The sequence below is a fragment of the Gallinula chloropus genome, assembly GCF_964237585.1.
Source record: "Gallinula chloropus genome assembly, chromosome: 16".
Classification (NCBI taxonomy): Eukaryota; Metazoa; Chordata; class Aves; order Gruiformes; family Rallidae; genus Gallinula; species Gallinula chloropus.
Window position 1 is genome coordinate 16,462,217 of NC_140101.1, and position 26,669 is coordinate 16,488,885.

The 26,669-nt window shown below is 53.0% G+C and overlaps 2 protein-coding genes across 2 annotated transcripts in view; both read left to right on the forward strand.

The window, feature by feature from the left end:
- Positions 1-8,281, forward strand: part of CPNE1 (copine 1) — a 46,489-nt gene extending 38,208 nt beyond the window's left edge. Inside the window, exons 8-16 of the mRNA XM_084271564.1 lie at positions 1,328-1,423; positions 2,511-2,597; positions 2,697-2,756; positions 3,124-3,257; positions 3,853-3,907; positions 3,987-4,038; positions 5,347-5,480; positions 6,254-6,490; positions 7,204-8,281. Of these exons, the coding sequence (XP_084127690.1) occupies positions 1,328-1,423; positions 2,511-2,597; positions 2,697-2,756; positions 3,124-3,257; positions 3,853-3,907; positions 3,987-4,038; positions 5,347-5,480; positions 6,254-6,490; positions 7,204-7,320 (972 nt within the window). The 3' untranslated portion in view covers positions 7,321-8,281. The remainder of the gene's footprint in view (positions 1-1,327; positions 1,424-2,510; positions 2,598-2,696; positions 2,757-3,123; positions 3,258-3,852; positions 3,908-3,986; positions 4,039-5,346; positions 5,481-6,253; positions 6,491-7,203) is intronic.
- Positions 8,282-12,253: 3,972 nt separating this feature from the next.
- The window catches only part of LOC311197736 (fer-1-like protein 4), a gene marked incomplete at both ends in the record, with an annotated part of 48,740 nt that continues 34,324 nt past the window's right edge, over positions 12,254-26,669 (forward strand). Inside the window, 10 exons of the mRNA XM_084271532.1 lie at positions 12,254-12,332; positions 12,439-12,494; positions 13,139-13,227; positions 15,001-15,100; positions 22,442-22,533; positions 23,547-23,588; positions 23,703-23,864; positions 24,137-24,197; positions 26,060-26,191; positions 26,339-26,401. Of these exons, the coding sequence (XP_084127658.1) occupies positions 12,254-12,332; positions 12,439-12,494; positions 13,139-13,227; positions 15,001-15,100; positions 22,442-22,533; positions 23,547-23,588; positions 23,703-23,864; positions 24,137-24,197; positions 26,060-26,191; positions 26,339-26,401 (876 nt within the window). The remainder of the gene's footprint in view (positions 12,333-12,438; positions 12,495-13,138; positions 13,228-15,000; positions 15,101-22,441; positions 22,534-23,546; positions 23,589-23,702; positions 23,865-24,136; positions 24,198-26,059; positions 26,192-26,338; positions 26,402-26,669) is intronic.

Consider the following 26,669-nt stretch of genomic DNA (forward strand, 5'->3'; position numbering starts at 1 on the left):
TGCTCTTTGGGCATCTTGGTGGGATCAGACCTAGTGCTGGGAGTTGCTGTCCCTGTGCTTGAGGCTCCTTCCTGGCCTCCCTGACATAACCCAGCTGCTTTGGGGTGATGGGTAAAGGTCTGAATGGTGGAGAAAAGTGGAGTGGATTCAGGCAGGAGGGTGCAAGTTGCTTTGTGGTGGAACATGCATAGGAGAGGAGTGGGAAGGCAGGGGGTTGGGAAGGATCAAGGGGAAGAAAGGAGATCATCATGTTTTCCCACTAAAACCCCAAAGGATAACAAGATGCTTCCAATTTAAGGGGCTTGATTAGACCATTAATCATCCAGCTTTTACTGGTAACAGTGGAAGATGCCTAGGAGATCCCCATAGTTGTGAAAGAACAGATACCCAACAATTGACTGGCATCCTTCCTGAGGTGTTACCCTGCCTGCCCCTGTGCCCTGGGGAGAAGCCTGTCCCCGTGAGTCGTACTGGAGTAACATCAGCTTCTTGCCTACTGAAGGCAGATCTCAGCAAGAGAGAGCTTTGCAGTCTCTGCAGCCTGGGAGCTTCAGCAGAGAAAGGAAGAAGGTTTCTTGCTTGACAGCTTGGGAAATTGGTGGTGTTCTGCAGCCATTTGTATTGTTTTACACATTTGTGTGTTATAAATGCTCCTTGTAGTTGCTTTTGTGGGGAGCTGTTGACAACATACATCTGGCTGTGTTTGCTCTAACCCATGGCTACTAGCACGTGTGTGTTTTGAAGTGCATGACTCTTGCACTGCCCAGCCCTGAAGCTTTCACACTGATGTAAACGTGTCTGGCTAATGATTGTGTGTACTTTGGTTGGGCTAAGATGCAGAAAAAGACAGCCAGTGCTCTGTGCAGATTGTAGGCTCTTTGTAAATCAGTGCTACTGCTGGGTGGTAGAAGAGAGTTTATTCAGGGAGTGCCCAGGTAACACACTCTTGTTTGCTTCTTCCCATTGCCCCAGCTGCATATCTTGTCCAGAGCAATCTGGCATTTATACTTGGTGGCTGTGAAGGGTTGGGGGGCTTTGGGGTGGTGGGGTCTTTCTGGTTTTTCTTTTAGAATCTCTGGTGTTTGAAGCATGGAAAGCTGTTAATGAACCCTTTCAGTGTGCACACGTGAGTGGGCAACTGAACATCTTCCTCTTTCTCACACCGACTCTGGTGTCTCGTACTGGGAGGTGTCAGCTGGGCACTGGGGTGACACCACCAGCTCGGGTGTGACACAGGAGTTCGTGTCGTGGCTGCAAAGCTGTGGCAAGCAGGGGGTGATGCTCCCTGGTGTAGTGTGTGTGCTCATTGCTTCCCCTTCCCTTGCAGGTCCAGTGTGCAGATCACGACAGCGATGGGTCGCATGACTTGATAGGCACCTTTGAAACCAGCCTGAGTGGGCTGCAGGCCGCAGGTGACTCTCCGGTGAGCTCAGTGCCCCACCCGTGCTGAATGGAACTCCAGGGACCCTTTTCATAGTGACTTCAGCCATAGATCAGTGCTTGCCTCCAGAAGTTCATTCAACTCTGTCTGTCTTGTATTACTAAGCCAACATCTGGGAAGAACAAAGCCTGGTGTGGGAATTGTATCGCTCTGTTTGCCCTCTGTGCTCTTACCATTCCTGTTCCTAAAGACATCCCTGAGCCCGTTGTCTGGTGGCCACCAGCCACTTTTCCAGCAGTTCAGCTTGGTTTTGCCTCTGATGATTCAAGTGGAGATAAAAGGGCCTGTCTGTGCTTTAACACTTGAGTCCTTGTGTTAAAACACATGAGGGCTTGTCTCAGAAAACATTGGTGCTTGAGCTGCTTGCTCTGTAGCTCCTGGAGAGAAGCAGTGCTGCTGCCCAGCGTGCTTCTTGCCTTGTCTTGGGCATCTGCTTTAGAGTGAGATGGATCATTTGCAGGTCTCTGTTGCCTACAGTGAGAAATCTGAGCCCTCATCTGTCTGGGCTGACTTTGGACAGGCAAATCTGCACGCAGGATGCAGCCCAGGACTGCATCCAGTTGCCAGCCAACCTGTTCTCGATGGCTGTAATCCTAAAGCTGCTGAAGATTCCTGTCTTCTTCCAGTGATAGTGTGAAATTGGAACTGATGCTGCCATTGGGAACCTGTGAGCTTTTAAAAAAAGCCTAGGGGCTTTTTTGGCCTCCCCCACTCTGAGATTTTGCCTCCTCATCTTCTGTTTGAGTGCATTTCCCTCCCTTACCCAAAAACCAACCTGATGATGTTGAGAGATGCTCACAGAATAGCAGTTATGTTGTTGAAGAGGGAGAATTTTCTGAGTTGTTTCCTTGTGTTTTGCCTGGTGCTGGTAGAAAAAGCATCCCACATCACTGGCCAGAGAGCAGCCAGAATAGTTGCAAATCTTTAGAAAAATAATTTTCAGAATTCTGCCAGGTATTTGGGTAATTCTGAAATTGTGTGATGTCTGACATCCCTGTTTCAAAGTTTTGCCCTGCTGTAAATGGGGGTATTTTGGAACTTGCTTCTTGTATGATTTGCTTTTCTGTAGGTGGAATTTGAATGCATTCATCCTGAGAAAAAACAAAAGAAAAAGAGCTACAAAAACTCTGGCATTATTAGGATAAAATCCTGCAAGGTAGGAAGATTTTTGTTGTTCTTTTGCTTTTTTATTCTCTGATCATAATGAAATGTGTTCCTCTGGGGACAAACTAACACTGTCTGTCTGCTCCTCTAGATTGAGACAGAATATTCATTTCTGGACTACATCATGGGAGGCTGCCAGATTAACTTCACAGTGAGTAGTTTCCCCACTGCATGTCTTGGTAGATGACAGGACAAGGCCAGTGCAGTTGTGATTAGTACTTTTATTTGCAGTGATGAAGGCTGCAAGAACCAAATGATACTCTATTTTTACCTTGTGTGGAAATGGAACTAGGGTTTCTTAAAGTTCTTTTGAGAACTGGGTTCAGTGTCTCAGTGGAAGGGACACATTAAACATGTGGTACATCAGTGGGAAGGGGCACACAGGCTTGTTTGCCTGTCCCTGTGTAGGGCTGCCTGTGTGCCTGGGGGGGGTGGAGCTGTGTGCTGGGCTAACCTGCTCTTCCTGGGTGCCTGTGGTGATGTATCAGCCACTTGCTGTCATAATTTTGACTGATTAGGTGGGTGTAGACTTCACTGGCTCCAACGGTGATCCCAAGTCACCAGATTCTCTCCACTACATCAGCCCAGACGGGATAAATGAGTACCTGACAGCCATCTGGAGCGTGGGAAGTGTAGTCCAGGATTATGATACGTACGTAATGACCTCAGCTGATCCAGTCAGCATAAAAGCCATGTCACAGCAGTGCCAGTGACCAAGGCTGGTAGCTTGTTCCAGAGCTGTAGTGTTTGAACTACTCCTTCCTTTCCTTGGGAGATACCTTCAGGAGCTGCTACTGCTTCCTCCTGCTCCTGGCACTGCCAGGGAGGGCAGTAGCAGCCCATCATAATTCAGCCTGTTTGCTTGATTGGTGCCTGTGGGTCAGCCCTGCTGCTGCTCTAGCTGGTCGCCAGTCCCTCGCTGCCGATGGTGCGTTTCCAACACCATCAATGGGAACACGTTTGTCAGCTCTGCCCTTCAGCCCTGCTGTGGTTGGGGTGGCTTTTCTCTTGCTACTCCAAAATCTCCTGAGCATCCTGTGGGATGCTGAAAGAAATTCTGAAGCTGTTAAGCCCAAGGATGCAGCCATGGGCAGGTGGTGGTGGCTGTGGGGACCCGGGCGGGGTGCCCGTTCCTTGGGGCAGGTATCGAACCTTGGTTGCCAGCTGCTTTCTGGGAATAAAGCAGGATAGTGAATTAATAAAAAACCTGCTCTTTCTTGTTTCTTCTTGTTGCCCTTTCTCTCCAGGGACAAGCTGTTTCCTGCATTTGGGTTTGGAGCTCAGGTTCCTCCTAGCTGGCAGGTAGGGCCTTCACAACACCCGGGCAGTTGCTCTGTCCATGTCTGCATTCCCTAACAGTTTGTGTTGTCCCCTTTCCTAGGTGTCTCATGAGTTTGCTTTGAACTTTAACCCCAGCAACCCTTACTGCCAAGGTGAGGACACCTCTCTATTAACAATTCCCTGAGAGGGATGGATGCTTCTATTTCTTTCATAACTGGTGGCAAACAGATGCAGCACCAAGATGCAGCAAACCAGATTTACTCTCACCAGGATGCTGACAAGAGCCCGTGTGTTGATGCAGACTTGTGTGTGGTCTGTGTAAGCCTCACTGAAGGGATACAGGTTGGATTTGATTGTTGGTCTGTGCTGAAATTGTTGTTGCTGCAACTTGGATACTCCTGACGTGTTAGAGGTGGTGGTGGATTTGGATCAGCAATGCGCCGGTGCGGCCGCGCTCCCGGAGTGCCTGTCTGCTCAGGCTGTTAGAGACTACTGTTACTTTGTCATCAGTGTGTGTATGTTTGAATGTTGTCCTTCCAAAGGTGGTCATAAAAGCGTATTTTCTTTATAGTCAGATGGTGACTTTTTAGGACTAGGAATTCTCCCAGCATGCAGCGACACAGAATTGCTCTTGAACGAGCATTTTTAACTCTGACCAGTTTTTCTTTCTGGTCTAACGCCAACAAAAAATGGAACCTTGAGATCCAGTGTACAAAGCAAGCGTTTCCTTGGTCAGGCTGGGCTGCCTGCCTCACTGGGGTCTGTGTCTCTGCCCTTTAAGGGGCCCTGTGCAGCAGTGGTGAGGGTTCCCACCCTACAACCAACGTGGTGGACAATGCAAGCAGCAGTGGCAAGTGAAGGTCCGTTCATACAAGACAGGTATAGGCTGATTTAGATGGAAGAATATGCACAGAAGAATATGCACCATTTAAAATCAGACTTTTCAAATAGATTTGAGAAGTTCTTGTATAGAAAAAAAAGATCTTAGGGCTTGCTGTTTCTGTTACAGAAATGTTTGAACCCTGAGTCAGGGATCATTTTCTAACTTCCATGCAAGGAATGTAAAAAGTTACTGTTCTTGACAACTTCTGACCTTGTTTGCTGCATAGACTGTAAGCACTTAAATAAGGTAACTTGGATGGCAGAGTAGAAAGAACAAGGTAAAGGTGGTCCTGGTGTGTCAGCTTGCCTTTGCTGGACTATTTTTCCCCTAAACTTCTATGAGCTTTGTGATGTTAGAGACACACAGAATAACGTGAAGAATGTAGGATGGGGGGTCCTGTCTCTGTGAGTGTCCTCTGGATTCAGCCCTGTGCTTTGTGCTGTATCTGCTGGTCTGTTTGTCCTGTCAGAGCTCACAGCTCAGAGCTGCTCTTGCCATACAATTTAGCCATGGTTATAACATGCTGACTGGCTGAGCGGTGAGGCGCTCGTGGCAGCTCAGCTCCCTTGTGTTGCAGGGATCCAGGGAATAGTGGATGCCTATCGCCAGGCCCTTCCTCAGCTCCGACTCTACGGGCCCACCAATTTCTCCCCCATCATAACCCACGTGGCCAGGTTTGCAGCGCACTCTGCACAGCAGGGAGCTGCCTCGGTGAGTGCCCGTCCTTCCCCGCGGCTCTGCTGGGTGTGGGCTTCCCTTCTTCCCCGTGGGATGGCTGGAGTGGAATGGGAAAGTGCTGTTGTCTTCCCACCTTGGGATCCCAGGTTTAGTCTTCTGCCAGTCCAGCAGGAAGCCGCTGGTCCTCTCTGGGTACATGTTGATACGGACTTGAGCTCGGCAGACAGGGACTGTGGTTTCCATGGCTCAGGTGATGTTCAGCTCTCCTTGTCCTGGCTTGCTGGCATCTTGCTTCACTACTGAAGTGTGCAGGGTGCTGCCTTAGCTTTTAGACCAGTTGGACTCTGTCAGCAGTGACCCTGCTGTAACCTCTCTTGTCAGGCTGCATCCCCTGTCCAGGATGCATTCACTAGAGAGGGACCCAATATCTTTTACTCCAGTTTTGCTCTCAGGGCTGTACACAAAGACCACCTCCAGGAAAAACACCAGCAGGGGCTTGCCTGTCTGTCCCACCATGGTAGCAAGCAGAATCAGGGTATTTAGAGTGCTAGATTAACAGGGGAGTCTGAGAAGTGTTAAATCAGTGTGCTAATTGCATTGCAGAGTGTGAGTTTCTGTAATGTTCTTATTAGTGTCATGGTTTAGCCCTGGCTGGAGGCCAGATGCCCACCAAATTCAGTCTATTACTCCCCTTCTTTGTTGGACAGGGGAGAAAATATATATTAAGAGGCTCAGGAGTCAAAATTAGTTAGAGTAAGAGCTCTGGTGTTGAGCTCCCTAACTGGATGTTCTCTAATGTTTTTCAGCAATATTTTGTCTTGCTGATCATCACAGATGGAGAGATCACTGATCTGGACCAAACTAGGCAAGCGATTGTTAATGCCTCTAAGCTGCCAATGTCCATCATCATCGTTGGAGTAGGTGGTGCTGATTTCAAGGCAATGGAGTTCCTCGATGGGGACAGCGGGGTGCTCCGGGCGCCGAGCGGGGAGCCGGCCGCGCGCGACATCGTCCAGTTCGTGCCCTTCCGACAGTTCAAACACGTAAGTTGTCTGTAGGTTGGGAAGAGTTCTGCTCCAGTTAGACACAGTTACCTCACCTGGAAAAACCAGTGTGGGCCTTGGCAAGCAAGCTGCACACTCCAAGTGCTGCCCACACTGCTTGTTCCCCCTGGGAGCTGAGGTGTTTCCTGCGTGTGAAGCTGTGGGGCTTCTTGCAGGGGTAAAACAGGAGAGGAGATGCTTTGTTTCCTGGAATGCAAATATTTAGGCACGGCACTGAGGTGATATTGTCAGGCTCTGATGTTGAGCCCTGTGACTGATTCAAGATGTGGTAAATCTTCCCTGCTGCTGGAAAGAGTTTTGTCATTGCCCAGCTCCTCCCCGCTTGTGCTGCGGGTGCTGGCACTCACCTGCGGCGCGCAGGGACTCGAAGAGTGGAGTCAAATGAAAACCCAAAATAAGAGAGATTCTTGGTGGCTGAGGCAGTTTCCCACCCAGGTCAGGACCATATACCTGCTGTGTGAGCCTGGAGCTGAGGTGGGAGCAGTGCATGGGGTGGGAGCAAGTGATTTTCATCAGCAGTGCTTGCTCAGCGTGCCTGGAAGTGCTCCTAACACTGCAGCAAGCACGCTTGGGACGAGGAGTGCCCTCTGTCTGTGGAGCTGTGCTCTGGATTGTGTGGGAGAGTGTGTCACTGGGCTGGTAACTCCTTTCTCTGCAGTATTCCTGATTTATCCTCCCTGTTCTCCTTGAAGGCTCCCCGGGAAGCTCTTTCCCAGACGGTCCTGGCTGAGGTGCCGAAGCAGCTGGTGATGTACTACAAGGGGCAGGGATGGCCACCTGTCAAACCACCAGAAATAAAGACGATGTAGAGTGCAGCCTGACCTGGCTGCCTGCATCACTGGGGTGAGAGAGCTGCCTGTGCTGCACACTGTGGTGCTCGGTGGCTTGAGCTTGTACCTTTCACACTAACTCTTCCTACCTGCTTGTGCTCTGTATCCTTGATCTTTCCTGTTCCTAGTTGGAAGAAGTGTAAATACAGGGCAAAGCCACCGCTGCTGGCAGGTGTTGTCACAGAGAAACAGACCTTCCTGGCCTTCTACCTTGCAGAAGGGACATGTCATACCATGCACCTCTGCTTGGCACGGCCCCTGCGCTGCCCACACAGCTGTGTGGCTGCTGTAGTGGTCCTTCCCATGTGCTCCTTGGTAGGCTGCTGCTTTCTATCAGCTGCCCTGGGAATGGGGACCCTTCTGTCCTGGTTGGTGTCACAGTCTGTTGGCTGGCTGCCTCTGTTGTGCCTCATAAAGTGCCAGTATATTTTTATACCTATATTTTTATTTTTTCATTTCAGTGACCATACTTTGCAATATTTTGTTAATCACATTTTTCTATTGGCAATAATTGCTTCTGTGATAACCTCTTGATTGGAGCCCTTGCTGCAATTTAAAGAAATCTGCACTTATTTCTGGGGAGGTTAATGAAGATTAATCACTACTTAATCAAGGGGGTGGGATTAAGGAGTCACATTAATGTGACTTTCAAAGTCCAGCAACTGGAAACACTGAAATAAAGATGCTTTGAGTGATTTCTTTGTGTCACAGAAGTTACAAGATGAAGATCTAAATGTCTGTGGGAGTGTGAGAAGGTGCTTCCCTGTCCCCTGAAGTGGGATGTATGTGTTGGGCTGGGGCCTGAGGAACAGGCTCCTGGTGGTAAAGCACAGTTGTTGTGAGAGACCAGAGTTGACAATTGAAGAAGAGATAAAGAAACTTGGGCTTGTGATTGCACTAGGAGTGGTTGTCACTTTCATAAATAAATAACCTGCCTTGATTTACATCCTGTGTCCAGACTCTGATTTCCTTTCTGGGCTTTCCCCTTTGCCCTCTGAAAGTCACAGAATCGCCTGGGTTGGAAGAGACTTCAGATGTTCTGGTTTCCAGAAGGTCTTTGCTTTAGTACTGGCCTGGTGGTGACACAGCCCCAGTTAGCCTGGGTTCAGTGGGCTCAGCTGCAAAAGCAGAACAAGCTCTCCATCATTGTTACTTCTGTTACCTGTTAATTGCTAAGACTGCAGCCCTGTCCAACAGTAAGATGAACTGTTTCCTTATTGTGAAATTATGAAAGAACTTCTCTGTTCTACCAGGTAAACCAGGAAATGGTGAGAGTGCCTGGGCAGACTGCCCCAGTGACTCAGGCAGTGAAACTGGTAGGTTACAAACGTGTGAAAGCAGAACCTGGCTTCTGAATTCACACCCTCAACTAGACTGGTTCTGGATGGAATCTGCCACCAAGCCAGTCTGGAGCCCTTTGGAAGGGCCGTGGGTCTAGGACCACTGCTGAGAAAAGGCAAATCTCTGTGAGTTTTCAGTTCAGACCTAGTTTTGACCATGTTGTGTTCTCCCAGGTTTCACAGGCAGCAGATGGCTTCCTCTAGAGACAGCTGGGTTTTCTCTCCTGAAACACTGTTGTGTTTTTGCCCCAGCTGGGAGCTGAGCACCACATGGTCACTCTCTCTAAGGATGGGGGGAGAAAACAAGAGGCAGTTCTCACAGGCTGGGATAAGGACAGTTTAATGGGACAGCAGAGAGAGAAAGAGATAACAACCATGGGAGTTGATAGCAAAATATACCAAACTGGTGATACACAATGCAGTTTCTCACTGAACTGTGGAACTCAGCCCACCCAGCTCAGATCCTGTCCTGGAGCCATGTGCTACTCCCCACCAGCCCCCCTTGATGCTGAGCATGATGCAGTTGGCCTGGAATACCCTTTTTGGCCAGTTTGGGTCACCTGTCCTGGCTGTGTTCCCTCCCAGCTACCTGGGTGTGACCCCCACCTTCTCCTTAGGACAGCATGAGAAGCTGAAAAGCCCCTGACTGCTGGGCAACACCTGAACCATCCCTGTGTTATCAGCACAGCTCCCTCCCAACGCCCCAACACTGCAACCCCCACTGCTAGAAGGAAACCCAGCTCTCCCAGCCCAAACCAGCACATGCACCAGCACCCAGCCAAGAAACCCAGCTCTCCCAGCCCAAACCAGCACATGCACCAGCACCCAGCCAGGAAACCCAGCTCTCCCAGCCCAAACCAGCACATGCACCAGCACCCAGCCAGGAAACCCAGCTCTCCCAGCCCAAACCAGGACCTGCAGCACCCAGTGGTTTTGCACTTGCTTAGATTCTTGAAGGAAACCAACCAACCACTCCTGTAGGTGCCTTGAACTGTGTGACAAGTGTGGGAGAGAGGGAGGAAGGAGGAAAACTGCCAGATCTCTAAGAAACTGCACCATGGTTGAGAGGACAAGTAAACAAGTTACAGCTACAGCTGCTCACAGCCTGTACCAGAGCTGTGTCGTGGTTACAAGCAAACCTCAGGCTGGCCTGTGTGTCACTTTATCTTCTCTTTCCTTTTGCATTGTGGTATTTAAAGGTTGTTTGCAGTGGTGGTGCTGAAGGGTCACCAACCCCCTGTTTGGACCAAGAAGTTCTGGTGGCAGTGTGTGGTGCTTGGCTTCAATGAATGGTTTCCTTGGCAAGGTGTAAGAAGCATATTGGGACTTCCTTTGCTCCAGGACAGAAGATGAGCTCTGAGATGGCAGAGCACACAGTGGGAAATCCAGTTCACCTCTGCTTTTTCCAACCTCTGCCAGTTCCCACTCAGAAGGCAGAGAGTGAATCGTCTGTCTCTCTGCCCTGGCCCTCAGGAGTGGAGTCACTGTTGTGCAGGTAGCTGAGGTGTCTCCAGGTGCTGGACTCATGGATGGTAAGAGAGATGTGCCCAGTTTTGGGGAGGAAGAGCACAGGACATGGTCTGAGGAAATCCTTCCCCCTGAAGGGCCACAGGAGAACACTGAGGAGATGCTGCTCACCTGCAGGTAAGTGGCCAAGATGTGAATGAGCAAAGGGACACGAGTTCCCATGGTTGTCCCTTGAGAACAAGAGCTGCATGGGTGTGGGCCTGGGTGAAGAACCATGTGAGGGTCAAGCTTGGAAGCTGCTGAACTGTGATGGAAGAGTTTTGCCTGTTTTCTCTCATTCTTGACTCTCCCCAGGGCTCCTGCTTTAGGGGCAGTGAAGGCTGCTGGGCACTTGGTGAGAGGCTGGGAGGTGTGTCTCCTGCCTTATGCCACCTTGTGTGTAGCTGGAATGCAGATTTACAGCATTACAGATTTACAGCTCTTTAGGTAGATGAGAGCTCAGGTATTTCTCAGGAGAAGGTGTGCTGTTCTTGTGTCATCCCAGATTGCTCTCACTTTAATCTCCTTGCTAAGTGTGGGGAACACCCCAGAAGTCTCTCTACCCTGGTTCTGGCTGAGATTGAGCCTTTGGTCCCTAAAGGTATTTCAGGCTCAGGGCTTTGTATGAATAAAAACGTGGGTCTGCAATGTTTGGTTCTTCTCAGTTTCACCAAAACTGAGGCCACAATCTTCAGGTGGAAACTCCAGGTGCTTGAGGAAACACACAAACTCCCCTGGGAGATAAGAGCTTTTGCTCAGCTTTGAGCAAATACTCGATTGACCTAGCAGCAGCACACTTTGGTGGTCTCAATGTCTCATTAAACAGCCTAAATTGCACCCTTATCCCCCCCCTCCAGCCATGCCTGGGTGTGGGGTCAGTGCACTGAGTGTCTGCTGCTCTGAACTGGTCGGTGCTCTCACCTGGGCCCACACACCGGTGCTGTGTGCTGCTGGCACCTCAGGTTTTGTGGCTGCACTGTGAGTGGCACCCTGGCCTCTGCAGCTCCTTTCCCCTGCCATGGGCACTGCCTCACGGGTGCTCCAGGAAGCTCCTTGTGCCTGGGGGAGGGAAGTGGCCGTCTGGCATTGCACAGGCGTGGTTTAGTTATTGTTTGCTGAGGCGATTTAGCCACCCTGGGCTGCTGCCAGGTACCCTGTATGGCGTGTGTGGGTGCAGGTGTTAATTGGGTGCTGGGTGTTAACTGTCAGAGCCAGACCCCCAGGAGGCTGAGGTGCTTTCCAAGTCCTGCTGAGCTCACCACACGTGATGGGTGCAGCCAGGGCTGCAGCATCCCTCCTTTGCCAGTTCTGGTGCAGGTGAGGCGAGCTGGATCAGGCCCAGCTCCTGGGAAGATGCACCCCGCATCTCCTCCCAGCTGCTGCCAGCCCTGGGAGCTGCTGCAGCTCCCACTCCTGCCCTTAGGCTTCTCTCTGAAGAGACGGGCACCTGGCCTGCAGCCTTGGCCCCGCTGTGCTCCAGCATCCCCTGCCCCAGCTCAGCCCCCGGGCCCGGGTGTTAGTGTGCTGTCAGCAGGGCCTGGGGCTGCTGAGCACCGCTCAGCCCTGGCAGAGTCAGGGCAGCCTGACCCCTCATCAGAGGAACCGGCCCGGCTGCCCTTCCCTCCCCACCCTCCCTCCGTTTGCTTGGGGGAGCCGTGACTCGGATGCTGTGGGCATCGGGCGGCCCTGGGCCCCAGGCCGTGCTCTGAAGCGCGGCCGTGGGATGGCTCCGCGGGGCATCTTCCTTTCCCCGGCCTCTCCCGGCCCCGCATCTGAGCTGCCCGGCGGTGCCCCCGGGTCGGGCGCTGGGCAGGATCTCCCGGAGCCCCCCGGGCCAAGCGCTTCTCCCCGCACGGGCAGCCCCCTGCCCGAGGCCAGCCTTCTGCCCCCGGGCTGGGGAAGGGCGGAGCAGCCGCGTCTGCCCGCCCCCAGCCCGCGTCCTGTGGCGGATGCCGCCGGGCCCGTTGGGCCCCGGGGCGGGTTAGGGGGCGGCCGGACCGGCCGGGGCTGAGTCAGGCCGTGCGGAGCGGGGCCGGGAAGGGGCAGCGCTGCCCGCCGCGGGCTCCATGGCGCTCAGCGTCGGCGTCCGCCGCCTCTCCCGGCTGCCGGGCCGCGGCGAGCGGCAGGTGCAGCTCAGCTTCCGAGGTGGGTCCCGGGCGGGACGGGGCTGCCTCACGGCGGCGGGCGGGCATGGCCGGTGCGGGCCGTGCCGGCCCCTCCGGCCCCTCACGGCTCCCCTCTCCTTCCCCAGGCTTCACCCAGAAGACCAGAAAGATCTCCTGTGGTCCGGAGGCCGAGTTCGGGGAGGTGAGGGCAAAGCGGCGGGGCCTCTCCACGGGGCAGCGATGGGCCTCGCAGCGTCTCGATGCCTGGGGAGGGTAACGGGGGAGAGGGGAGGGGGAGAGGGCCGGGGAGCCTTCCTCCTAGCGCCCTTCCTCACCCAGGTTCGTAAAGCCGCCCCAAAGCTGGTGAGAGCCCAGCTGTGCCGGGCTGGCTCCTCTCCCCACGCCTGGGGACTGGAGAGCAGGGTTGGTGGCCAGGGGCCAGCTTGGGGGTGAAGTGAATCACAGCCTCGGGGTGCAGCTTTGCGATGTGCCCAAGGATCCTTGGGCGATCCTTCCCCCCCCCCCCAAGTGCCTCTGGGCGCTCCCCTGCCCTGTGTCACCCCACAGCTTGCCAGCCAGGGGCCTCAGGGTGCACAAGCATCCTCCTCTTTCTGGGATGGTGATGCTGTGGCTCTGGCAGCCACCCTGTAGCTCCATGGTCCTGAGGGGCTCTCCCCTCCCTGCCCTTCCCTGACTTTAGCTCCAGGGTCTTCCCTGGCCGTGTCCCACTGCAGCAGCTTTTTGTTGTGCTCATTTGATCACCTTGCAGAGACCAAGCAGCCCCCAAACCTAACAAAGCGTGTCTGGGGTGGAATGGTCACCTCCTCCTGCCCTGTTTGCTTGTAGCTCTTCCTCTGGCCTCACTACGGGAAGCTCCTGGCAGGAGAGATGCTGTCTGTCAAGGTTTACAACTGCAGCAAGGTTTTCAGCGACAGGTAGGTCCTTCGGTTGTTGGGGTGACCGGTGGAAGTGGGGGAAGAGGTGTACTGGGCTTTAAAATTGCTTGTGGCAGTACAGAATCTTCAATGGAAATTTGATGGAAGGCAGGTGAGCAGGATGTAAGTTCTAGAAAGGGATAGAGCTGGTCCTTCTGCTGGGCAGCAGTGCTCTGTGTATGAAGTTAAATGAGGGGAATGATTTTGTTGTGCCAGCAATGATTCTACCTAAGGATCTGGATCAGGCTCCCAGGTGGGAGAAAGGTAAAATAGGGTCCTAAAAAGTAGACCTACAAGGGCAGGACTTGTAGCTGAGTGGGGATCTGCTCTCACTCTGCACTGACTCCCTGGTGGCTGTGACAGTGCTGGCCCAATTCAACAAGATAGTGAGTGGGAAAAAAAACCCAAGCATGTGGTAGTCTGGATTAACCTTTGAGAAAGACAACAGTTTAATGGATAAGCTAGAATTTAAAATGCTTCTGGGTGGCACAGACATGATACTGTGAGTTCACAGTACTTTGGGGAAACTCCTGAGTAGAGGTGGCAGAATGAGTAACGGTGGTGGGACAAGCAAGGGAGCAGGGGCACATCCCTCCATGGCACATGAAAGATGGGGATCCATGAGGGAAGGGTGCCAGCTCTGATGAGCCAAATGAAAGAACTGAAGGGAAACCAACAGGAACAACTTTCTAGAGGTAGCCAGTAGTACAAACCTTTTCATATCACAAGTCTGTGAGCAAGGGTGTGGAGGAAACAACCAAGCACAGCACAGGTGAAATGCTTGAAGCTTAGAGCAGAAAGTGTAGCTGAACTTGGTGGCAGTGTTCACTGTGTGCTTCTCTTATGGGAGCTGGATCAGGGGAATTGTCTCTGACTGAAATGTCAATAGGAACAGCTATAGAACAAGTAGACAAAACAATCAGCAACAAATCACCAGGACCTGATGGCACTGAGCAGAGAAATCCAATGGGAAATGGCTGGACTGGCACTGGCAGCATCTATCCACACCCCTCTGCTGCTGGGGAGTGGAGCAACAGCAGTGCCAGACACTACAGCTTGGAAGCAGTTGGTCAGCACACTGGGATGGTAAATAACAAATAGAAAAGGAGTGTAGAAGGACAGAGGGCAAAAATTTGTTAGACTTCTGTATGAATCTGTGGTCTTTGTACTTGGGCATGTGCAGCCTTCCTGTGGCAGCAGCATCCAGCTGGAAAAGCTGGAGCGGAGGGATGAGCAGAGAGACCCCTTCCTCAGGGGTGGGAGACAGACAGGCTCTGTGCCTTGGAGCAGGGGGAGCTGAGAGGGGATATGAGAGATAAGCAGCTTGCAGCTGGAGTGGGGATGACTGGGAAATGATTCCTCCTTGGTCCCAGGTGAGCAGTGAAATGCTCCAGTGGTGGTTTCCAGCAGGCAGCTCTGCTTCACGTGGGGCTGAGCTGCCATGGGGAGATGGAGACCAGCTCCAGACAGCAGCAACACAGGCTGTGCTTAGGAGCAGCTGAATGTCACCCTGCATGTGTTCCTGCTGCTTGCAGGGAGCCAGATGGCCCTTCACAGGGAGAAGCTCCTTTGGAGTAGGTCAATTTTGGCACGACTGGGGTGGAGGCACAGTCAGCTGCAGGGCCAGTGCCCCTGGGAAGCACTGCAGCAGCTCACTGCCTCCAGCACAGCTCAGAGGGGCTGTGAGCTGGGGAGCAGAGATCCTGGCACTCTCCTCCCCAGGATGTATGCTGCTGTATGACTGTGTTGCTGCAGCCTCTGGTTTTGTTCCAGGCTTCTTGGTACCCTTGTCCTCAGCCTCCAGTACCTGATGACATCCGGGAGGCTGATCCTGCGCGAGGCTCTTGTTGACAGGAACCACAGAGTCACTGGAGTAAGTCCTTCATGGGCAGCTTTGTGGGAAACCTGGTACAGCTCTTCCCAGGTGGAATTGGGGTGGAGGGGGAGTCTATGTTACTGCTTTAACCTGTGAGTGCTGCAGTGGTTTTGCCTTCTCTGTGCAGGGCTGCAGCCGTTTCACACCCATTGAGTGGTTCTAGGAGCATCCAAATTGCCTGAGGTGGGCTGGGGGCCCTGGAGACCTGCCAAAGGCCTGGATGAGCAGGGGGAGGCTTAGTAAAACCTCCCCAGGCTTGGATGTTGGGTGTATTTCATCTGCTTCCTGCACCAGGCAGTGTGTGAGCACAGGCTGCTGCAGGGTATGAAGCAGAGGGAAGCGGACGGGACGAGGCTGAAGGTGGCAGGGTGCCTTGGGACCCTCAGTGAGCTTTTAGGTTAAACACCAGTGCTAACCAGATAGCTTAGCAAATGGTCCAGGGCAGAGTGAGCAGCTCTGAAACCTGCCTGCCCCTCTGCTCTGCACCATGGGTCCCACTCACCTCCTACTCTGGTGTCAGGGCTTCATTGGACCTTTTGTGCTGGTGGAAAGTGAATGGGACCCAAAACCAAACTGTTTCCATGGTTCAGTGAGTGCTGGACAGCCAGGGCTTGGTGCCAGGGCTGCAGGCAGGGCCAGGAAGTGGAGAGGGACAGCCCTGTGATATGCTGCACCCCTGTTTGCTGTTCCCACAGACAGCCTGACTCACCCTGCAGGGCCACACAGGACTCAGCTCTGTGGCCACCAGACACAAGCCTGTGTGGCACAGGCACAGGCTTCCTGCACTGCTGGTCTGGCTGGATTGGGGTGCAGGTCCAAGTGGAAATAGCATTTCCAGGATGACTTTTAGCCCAGCACAACTCACTGCTTAAATGTTTGTGCCAGCAAAGGGACAGGGACCCTTGGGCTGGAGTCTGTGCTGGCAGTGGTTAGAGGGGACCAAGCCAGGGGCACTTACAGCACTGTGAGGCTTGAGCTGCTCTACAGCTGAAGGCTTTGCCCCTGGGCTAACAGCAGCACTCATGCTGATGAGCTGCTCCAACCAAACACCAACAGGGGTGCCCAGTTAGTTATTGTGCAGCCTTGGCCATGTAAGGGCTGTGGGGGATGGCAACAGGGATAGGAAGGCTGCATGCCCATCCAAGAGCAGCCTGAGATCCTCTCCCTCAGCTAAGCTGGGGAGAGATGTGTTCCCAAGGCAGGGAGGCTGTTTCAGCTGCTTCTCCTTTAGCAAAGTGGGACCCAAGCCCTTCCTGCTTCTCCAGATCCTGCTCTTCCCTGGGTTATTTGCACTTCTTTGGTGGTTTGAAGGGTTTTTTTCAGAGCCTTAGCTATTCACCCAGCTTTATCTCAGACTTCTGCATTCATTCAGTCTTTGCTGTTGCCTTTCCCAGCCACTGGACTGCTGCTCTCATGGGCTGTACTTCTCCCAGAAACATGTTTTCTGGGGATTGGCCTATGAGTCCCCTTTGTACATCCTGTTCAGCCTACTGAGAAGCAACCTCCACAGCTGTGGTTTTGGCTTCTGCTGGGAAATTCTTGTGCATGTGTGTTGGTTTGAGATCAGGCTGGTCACCTGAAGACCAAGTGTTTTCAGCCCTGTGCTGATACCCAGAGTGCCCCATGCTTCTCAGGCTGTCCCCTGTCACTGAGTCTCTTGTGATGCAGACCCTGGGTGTGCTTATGGCTTCTGTGGTGTTTTAAACCAAGCTGTCATGCCTGGGCACCCTGTCTCTCAGCCAGGATAGAGACAATTTTCATGAGAAGCTGGAGGGGACACAGCCAGGACAGCCCACCCAAGGTAGCCAAGGGGGTATTCTGTGCCCTGTGAGAGGATGTACAGAGGGGCACTGGCTGCTTGGGGACTGGCTGGGCCCCAGCCCCAGGGAGGTGGGCACAGTGCTCTGTGTGTCCCTGCTTTGTATGGTCTTTTTAACATGGTGTTATTTTCCTGTTCTGTCCCAGAGCACTGTCCTTACCCCAGAAGCTTCTGATTCTCCTCCTGTCCTGCCAGGGGAGGGGTGAGCAGGCAGCACGTGGTCCTCAGCTGCTGGCTAAACCATGACAGTCCCTTTTGGTGTCCCACTTGGGGCATGAAGCTCATGCCATGGTAATGACAGGCCTGACCAGAGGAGGTTGTTCTTTTGGCTCTAGATTTGCTGGTCACAGTGGTGGTTTGTTTGTCCCTGGGGCTGTGGTGTGTAAACCTGTAGTTGCTGTGCCCTGTGGTGCTGTTTGTGTTGATGCTGTGCTGTGTAACCTGGTCACCAGGTCAAGCTGGTGTTTGCATGTGGTATTGCATGTGCCTTGGACAGCATATCTCAGAGCTGGTTGATAATCACATCCAATCTGTGGGGAAAGTGGGGCAGGGGGATACTTTCTCCCACTCTTTCACCTCCCCTTTTCCCTTCAGGCTGGTTACAGCAGCTTCTTAGGGATGTTCAAGCCAAGCATGTTCTTATTGCTGTGTCTCCTCAATGTCTTTCAAGTCTTGTTTAGAGTTACAAGAAATTGTTTTAATGCTATGCAGAGATCTGTCCAGAGGTCAGATAGTCCTGGGGTCATGGCATGTGGGAGAACATGGGCAAAGAACTTCTCCCTCCCAATTGTTTGGAACTTCATTGCCAAACAATGCCAGGACCCTGATAGAAAGTGACAGAATGTTTGAAAGGGAAATGCTGTGGTGATTCTGAGGAGGCAAAACTGACTGTGCCATGCTGGGTCCTGGCCTGCCTCTACCAAATACAGTCACAAAAGGGGATTTTCCCGGTGAAAATACCACTTCAGTCTCCAGGGAGCAGTTAGAACAGAAAGCCTGGTCCTCCCTAGGACCCTCTTGAAGTGAATAATGAATCTGGTGGGCAGGATGAGAGGGGCCCTGCCTCCAGCCAGGTGGAGGAGAGGGACAACCAGGTGTGTTGGTCTCTGTGGATCCCATGGCCTGGCATGTCAGACCCTCAGGAGTACCAGGCTCTGGTGGTGGTAGAGGAGCTGCTGCCTGATACTTCACACTCTGTTCCTGGTGTCACTCATGTGCACACACACACCTGTTCTTGGAAGTGCTTCCTCCTCCTTCAGGCTCCACCCTAGGCTTCCCACAGCAGAGTCTCAGGTGTCAGATTAGATAAAACAATTCATCTAATTGAAAGGTGCAGCAGCCAGAACAGCCTGGGCTGGGAGCCCCCAAAGAGTTGCAAAGGATAAAGCAATTACTGGGTAATTATAGCCCTGGGACCCAGGCACCCACCCCTCACACACTGTCCGTGTGTCTTTCAGTCCAGTGAAGATTTTTGATCTGGAGTCTTGTAACATCCAGCTGGATTCTTCTTCCAGGTCCAGACAGGCCTTATCTTGTTAATTTTCCATTTCAACCAAGGGTTGGAGCCTCCTTATCTTCTGGTTAAACTCCTTGTGCACCTGCCCTTGCTGGCAGAACAGGGAGAATTGCAGAGTCCCAGGCTTGGGAAACAGACTATTTAAATATCAGTGTGATACCAAAATCCTTTCCCTTTCTAAAAGACCAAACACAGTGGTGTACCAGCTACCAGGGAAACTGCTAAGGAAAAAGAACTCTATTGCAGCCTAAAGGTTTCAGTGAATCCAGCTGCTCTGGCTAAGCAGAGCTCAGCAAACAGCACAAAGCAGGACCCACTATAACCCTGAGTAATTTATTCTAATTAAAACTTATTTATGTTAAACAACTAATGTCCCTCAACAATGGTGCACAGTGTTGCTATTGAGCCATGGAAAGGCAGAACCCATTGGTATTTCTGGAGGGAGAGGGGGATCCCAACAGTTGACTCTGCTGGAGGCTGAGGTGAGCCTAACTGGGAAGGACTGGAAAAAACACCCCTTTGTGCCTGGCCCAGAGGCTCTGTGTGTTTTGAGCACAGACTGTCTCTGGAGATGGTGTTTTAAGGACCCAAAAGGGTATTGGTGGGATTTTGGAATAGATGCCTTGGAGATGGAGGAAATTGAACTGTTGTCTACTTGGCCTGGTCTCTCAGAGGACCTTGTGCTACGGGGTTGCTGAGGGTTGAAGAGCAAGAGGTGCCAGTTGCTGCCCTGGCAGCACACCAGCAGCAATATCGCACCAGCAGACTCCCTGATTCCCACCCATGAGCTGATCTGTCAACTGGAGAGTCAGGGAGTGACCAGCAGAACCTGCTCACCCTTTAACAATCCCACATGGCCAGTATGGAACTCCCAATGGAGAGGTGAGGTTGACAGTAGACTGTAGTGGCCTAAATGAGGTCACAGCACCCCTGACTGCTGCTGTGCCCAGCATACTACATGTGAACCAGAGTCCAGCACCCAAGTGGTATGTTACAGTGGATATTGCTCCTGTGTGTTTCTAAAGCACTCTGGCAGCAGAGTGCAGGCCACAGTTTGCTGTCAGTTGGAGGGGCAGCCAGTACACCCGGAACTGAGTGCCCCAGGGGTGGGAACACAGCCCCACCATCGGCCATGGATTGTCCACGCTGCGCTGGGACAGGGTGAAGCTGCGTAGCACCTGCAGGACATGGATGATGTCAGTGCATGGGCAGCACAGCAGAGGAAGTTTTTGAGAAAAGGAATAGTCCAAACCATTCTGAAAGCTGTTTTACCCTAAAATGAAGCGTGGTCTAGGGACCTGCACTGGAGATCCAGCTTTGAGGGGTAAAATGGCAGGATGGACATTGCCAGATCAGCAATACAGTGGCCATGTCTGCACTGACCAACATAAAGGAAACACAAGCTTTCTTATGCATTGTGGGGTTTGGAAGATGTATATCCCAAACTACAGTCTCATTGTCAGCCCTCTCTACCATGTAACCCAGAAGAATGATTTCCAGTGGGGCCCTGGCCTTTGAACAGCTCAAACAGGAGACAGTCCATGCAGTGGCCCTTGGGCCTGTCTGCACAGGGACAGGGGTAGAGAATGTGCTGTGCACCATGGCTGGGGAGAATGGCCCTGCCTGGAGTCTCTGGCAGACAGCACCAGGAGACTGGAGGCTGACTGCTGGGGTCTGGAGTCAGGGCTACAGAGGATCCAAGACCCGTTACACACCAGCAGAAAAGGAAACACTGTCAGCATGTGAAGGGGGTTGGAGGTGACTGGGACTGAAGCCCAGCTCCCCCTGGCACCCCGACTGCCGGTGCTGGGCTGGATGTTGGAAGGGAGGGTCCCCTCTACACATTGTGCCACTGATGCTGTATGGAGAAGGTGGGTCACAGTGATCCCACAGAGGGCTCAGATAGGAAACCCTGATCACCCCCAGTGCCAGGAATTCTGGAAGAGATCAGGGACTGTCCAGAAGGCAAAGATTTGATTTTGGGTGAGAGTAGCCAATAAATTGTATGGTGTTAACCCTGCAGTTGTATGTCATCATTACTGCACTTGCCATATGCTGCATCAGTGGTGTTACCATAAGAATCACCCAAATTAATGAGGGCTGAACTTTGCTGAAACCAAAGAAGTGCTGTGATGGTGGAACTAGAGCTGAGTTCAGCACCTGCTTCCTTGAAACCAACTTCTTCACCATGCAGACCAGGGGCAAGGCCAGCTGTGAGCCCCAGCTGCAGCAGACAGCAATCCAACAGCACACAGCATTGCTCCTGCCCTAAGAGAGGGTTGTGACACATGGAGCCCACAGTCATGGACTAAATTAACTCCACAGACATTTTAGGGGCATGGCCTATGGACTAAGGGAATGATCCCTCTGTGTGTGTATATACACAGTATGGATATTTTGATGTATATATATCAAAGACAAGGAAGGTGGTGGTGATAAAGGGGCATGATGTGGATGGGATGGAATAAGGGGTGGATAACATCCTGTTTTTTGGCTGGGATGGAATTTATTTTCACAGGAAGCTGGGCAGGGACACAGGCAGGATGCTGGGGATGCTCTGCCAGCTGTCTCACACCTCCCAGAGAGACTGCACCAGGGCCCTGCATGTTAGTTTGTTCTGCTGCAGGGCCCTCCCTCCTTTCCTTGTCAAAGTGCTCCAAAATGGGTCTCTGGTTGTTGCATTAAATGGGTGCAAGGCAACACCTTTACCACTTCTCACTCTGCCTTTCTGACACTGCTTGATGTGCTTTGTGACTCTCTTCATCCTTCCCAACCTTCTGAGCCCACTCCTCTGCAGCCTGGGAAGGGCCATAGTCATCATTTTAGCAATCTCACTGACTTCATCAATTTTCTGTCATGTTCAATGGGTGTCATAGTTTTGCATGGCTGGGTTCTGGTGGGGAGGGGGACACTGGAAACTGAGACAATGAAGCTGTTGGAGAGCTCAAGTTTTGAAGCAATAACTCCAGCCAGGGGCAAACCACCACAATGGGTAAAAGAATTTGGCAGAAAATATACCCCCTTGTGTTCCAGCTGGTCCTCAGCTGTCAGGGGTGCTGGAGGCTGAGCCTGTGTGCTGGCCCCAGAAGCCAGCAGTGGTTTGTGACTTGTGGTGGTATCACAGGTAGGGGTTGGAAGGTCCAACCCAATGCATCTTCCTTAATGTCCCTCTGTTCTCAGGCCACTTTTTTAATACTGTTCTCAGCTACCAGGTGGATCTTGAGTGACTCTGGTCCTGCACACTTGTGTCCTGCTTGGTGTGGGTTTTCCTTGTGCCACGTTGGGAGGCACAGGCCAGCAGGAATGTGGAGCACGTGCTTAGTGAGGGGCAGTCACGGGTTGGAGGTGTGTAGATTTTGGGGTGGAGGTGTGTTTTTATATTATAATAGGATAATAATGAGCAAAGTTCACCCACAGGACACAACTTTGACAGACAATGAAGAACTGCTGGCTCGGTGTTGCTCTTAGCAGTCTGTCCACCTGATACCTGTGGTACTACCTGGCTCCACTAGCTTGGCTGTGCTGTCCCCTCCACTCTACTCCATAGAGGCTTCATGTGCTGCCCCTGAGACCTGCTCATGGAACTTCTGGGGACAGGATTCCTTGTGTGTCAGCCATGCTTCCTCTGGGAAGGTTCTTCAACGCTGTTCTTTTTGTAAAGAGTGAATAGAAGTTCTGAGTCACCTCCAGCAGTTATTCCATACAGGGGCTGCTCTCTGGTGCATTTTACATTTGGAAAAATTGAGCCAGCTTTTATTCAGAGAAACCTGGAGTTTGGGATGCTGTAGGGAAGGGAGTTTGCTCAACTCTGCCTTCTTGGTGGGGGCAGACAGGGAGAGTCCAGTGTAAATAGACTTCTTGTGGGGTTGTGACACCCTTTGCCCTTCTCTCCACCCGGATCTCACTTCATTTTTCTTCCACCCTGCATTTCCCCTGCCCTGTGGTAGTTCTGCAGTTGTTTGGGGCTGCTCACCTCTCAAGCAGTTTCATTCTCTCTTTGTAGATCTACATTGAGTTGGATTTGCGCTACCAGCCTCCAGATGGCTCAGCTGGGACCTGGGTTGAAGATGACTTTGTCTGTCAGATGAGAGACAGGTACTGAAATCCTGGGAGAAGCAAAATCCAGACAGCATGTACAGCTGCCTCTGCCAGTGGCCGCCTTGGGGATGCAATTCAGCCTTGTTTACTGTCCACCTCCAGCCAGGCTGATACATCTCAGCTCTACAGCAGCAATAAGTGAGCAGGGCTCTTGGAGAGAAAAATACCTTGTCTTCACAAGGACCCGATGACTGCAGCTAACCACTGCCCCCTGGGAGTTCTTTCAGACTCAAGAGCGTTCCTGCAGCCTTCCTAGTGATGGGACACTCTGGTTGCAAAGTTGCAGAGAGTGTAGCTTTTGACTGTAGGAACTGCTTTGACTGTAGGGCCTGGAGCATCTCCCCTGTGAGGAAAGGCTGAGTGAGCTGGGGCTGTTCAGCCTGGAGAAAAGAAGTCTAAGGGGGGGGACACCTTATTTATGTTTATAAATATCTTAAGTATGGGATGCAGGGGAAATGGGCAGCCGCTTTTCAGTGTCTGTGGGGACAGGACAAGGGGCAATGGCTGTGAGTTGGAGCACAGGGAGTTCCACACCAGCATGGGGAAGAACTTTTACCTGGTGAGGGTGAGGGAGCCCTGGGACAGGCTGCCCAGGGGGTGTGGAGTCTCCTTCTCTGGAGAGATTCCAGCCCTGTCTGGATGTCTGTCTGTGCAAATGAGCTGGGGAGCTGCTTTGGCAGGGTGGGTTGGACCCGATGAGCTCTGGAGGTCCCTTCCAACCCCTACAATTCTGTGATTCTGTGACCCCCAGGCACCCTGTCCTGGGTGGGTGGACAGGAGATGCAGCTCTCTGGGTGGACAGAATGACAGGCAAGGTCTGGGGAGTGTCACTCCTGGTGTGCCAGAGGCAAAAGCAGCAGGGTGGCAGGTCGGACAGCGGGAAAGCGTCGCTTGGGAGAACAGTCCTGTCCCTGCTGGGAGCCCAGCAGGAGCGTGGCTGGGGCACTCCTACCTCGGGGAGCAGCTGCCACACGCTTGTTTTTCCAGCAAAGCCTCTGTTCTTCTTGCAGCTCAGAGTTAATAATCCACAATCCTGGATTTGAGGAGCTGGAGTAAGTAGCCCCCCTTGAGTGCATCAACTCACTGTCCCGGCTGCAGGGGGGTGCACAACCCGCCTGGCAGGGCTGGTGGTGCCGCGTGTGACGCGGTGGCGGGCGGGTTTGCAGGGCAGCCGAGGGGCTGAGAGCAAGAGAACTGGACAGGAGGGCCACTGCGCTGGGCAGGAAGCTGGCCAAAGGCCTGGAGGCTGAGGAGGAAGAGGAGGAAGAAGATTTCTGTGATGTGTCAGAGGTGGAGGTCTCAGGCATTGTCTTCAGCCCTGTGAAGAGGTATCCATGGTGTGCTCTTCTCTCTTGCCCCTTCTTGGGCCCTGGGGTGGAAAATGCCAGCTCGTGGTGTGATTCTGGGGCAATCCTGCATCTCCTGGTGCTCTGCTTCTGTAGAGTGTCAGAAACCTTCAACCTCCAGTGGCCCCAAGCAGGGACTGCTTGGAATTTGCTTGTTCCCAGGGCAAGAAGCCATTATTTGCCAAGGTTTCTGTTGTTTCCCTTGGTGGGGGCTTGCTCAGATCCATCTCACTTGGGTTTTTTTCTCTGTGCAGCCGCTCCAGACTTTGCTGTGTGCAGGACCTGTTTGCCACCCCGACCCCACAGAGCTTCCAGGTACTGCAGCATTGGGTGCACATCCCTGCAGCTGCCTCTGGCCCCACAGCTGGCCCCTCACTATTTTGCTGCTGGCCTGGACTTCTCTAGTTGCTACAGATCCCAGCGAGGCCTCTAGCATGAAGACACCTCCGTGCTTCTGGGCAGGGTGTGAGGTTCCCTGAATGAGCTGTGTCCATGGAGGTGGATCAGCCTGGAGAAGGCTGTCACCCTGCCAGCCACACGTGCTACTGCACAATACTGCCTAGCAAAGCTTTGGAGAGCACCTGGGCAGTGCTGGTGCCTGCCAGCTTCCCCAGGGCCTTAACTGGGCCCCAGGGACATCTGTGGGACAGGGCTGGGAGTGGGGTGCTGCTGCAGGGACTTTCTCAGAGGTGCCAGGGGGCTGGCAGGAAGCTGTGGCTCTGGCTGATGCTGTGACATCAGGTTTCTTTGAAACCATTGTGAAGTTTGGAACTGGAGGTCACTCCCATCATTTGCCCTGCAGATTTTAGGGCAGATCTCCCAGCCTGGCTGTGAATTGAAATCCTTTCCTGGTTCTAAGTAAATGCAAGTTCATGCTTGAGTCTGCTGCTTTGCACAGAATCCCAGGCTGGTTTGGGTGGGAAGGGCCCTCTAAGGCCTTCTGGTGTCACCCCTGCCAGGGGCAGGGACACCCCCCCAGCCCAGGGTGCCCCAAGCCCCATCCAACCTGGCCCTGAACCCTGCCAGGGATCCCGGGGCAGCCCCAGCTTCTCTGGGCACCCTGTGCCAGGGCCTCCCCCCTCCCCAGGAAGGATTTCTGCCTCCCAGCCCCTCTCCATCCCCCTCCTGCAGCTGAAGGCCGTTCCCCTGGGCCTGGCCCTCCCTGCCCTGGGCACCAGCCCCTCTCCAGCTCTCCTGGAGCCCCTCGAGGGCCGGGAAGGGGCTGGGAGCTCTCCCCAGGAGCAGCCTTCTCTCCTCTGGGCTGAGCCAGCCCAGCTCTCCCAGCCTGGCTCCAGAGCAGAGGGGCTCCAGCCCTCCCATCATCTCCATGGCTGCTGGGCACTGGCTCCCACAGCTCCATGTCCCCCTTGTCCTGGGGACCCCCGAGCTGGAGGCAGCGCTGCCGGGGGGTCTGTGTCCCAGAGCAGAGGGGCAGGATCCCCCTTTCCCAGCCCTGCTGGGCGTGCAGCCCAGGGCACAGGGCACTGGCTGGGCTGCCAGTCTCATTGCCAGGTCAGGTTGAGCTTCTCATCACTTTGGTCCTTCTCAGGGCTGCCTTCCATCCATTATCTGCTCAGCCTTTGGGACTGGATCCTCACCACCAAGCAGGCTGGTTTTGTGAGGGGTGAGATTTCCTGTCTTTCTTTTCTTGAAGCTGCTGTTCTTCACCTTAACAACTACCAAGTTACTTGAACATTTCCCCCATGTCTTAGACCCATAACCACTCATGGCAAGTGGGACAATCACATTCTGGTTTCTCTGATCTTTTCCATCTCAGTAGGATTCAAAAAGCAGCATTTACAGAAGGTACAAAGAGTATCTTCTCCAAGATGCTCTATGAGCCCCACCATGTGAGAGAAGTGGGTTTGCATCCCCTTGGGATCAGGAACAGCACTGCTGAGGGAAGAGTGCAGCTGGGGAGGCTGCTCTTGTCAAACATGATGGGGCTTTGACATTTCCTGTCCTTGCTTGTTGGAAACAGAAACATTTCAAATGCCATTTTGGGGTTTCTTGGCTGTAGCAGGTTCCAGTAGCCATGTTTTTGTCTGCCTCAAGCACCCAGCCCTGCAGAAAGAGGGTCCTGCCTGTTTGCATCCTGGTATTGCTAAAATAAGCCCAAGATAGAGCTGGGAATGAGGGTAGTGCTGAGCTGAGGGTTTTCCATCGTATTTTCTCAGGTTGGGATTAATATCATTGAAGCACAGAAGCTGGTGGGTGTGAACATTAACCCCTTTGTGGTAGTCAAGGTTGGAGAGGAGAAGAGACACACGGCGACACAGAAGTCAACAAACTGCCCCTTCTACAATGAAGTATGTGAGGTGGACAGGGGCTCTGCCCTTGCCTTGCCGGTGCCCCGGTGACTGGGATCATCCTTGTGGAGGATGCTGGAGGTGGAGCTGCCCTGGGGCTGGGGTGGGGGTCTCTGCTTCTCTCTCAGTTTTGCTCTTCTCCTTCAGTTTTTTCTGTTTGAGTTCCACGAGCCAAGGGAGGTTCTGTTCCACAGACTCATCGAGATCTCGGTGAGTGTGTCCTCCTCTCCATCCTTCAGCAGCAGCTGGCACAACCCAGCACTTCTGCACGTCTGCTGTGCATGATGGGCAAAGCAAGGGCACCAGTACCAAGCAGGTTTTACAGCCAGGGACATCTACCCTCCTGTGGCACAGTGGGGCAGAGACCCAGGCAGATGGGCAGGGCTGTGCTGCCTTCTCATCACTTCCCTGTCAGGTTTCTCTGCACCTTGGTGACTGGAGTGGTGCCTCTGAGGCAGTTTCTTGCCTTGGTGCCCTG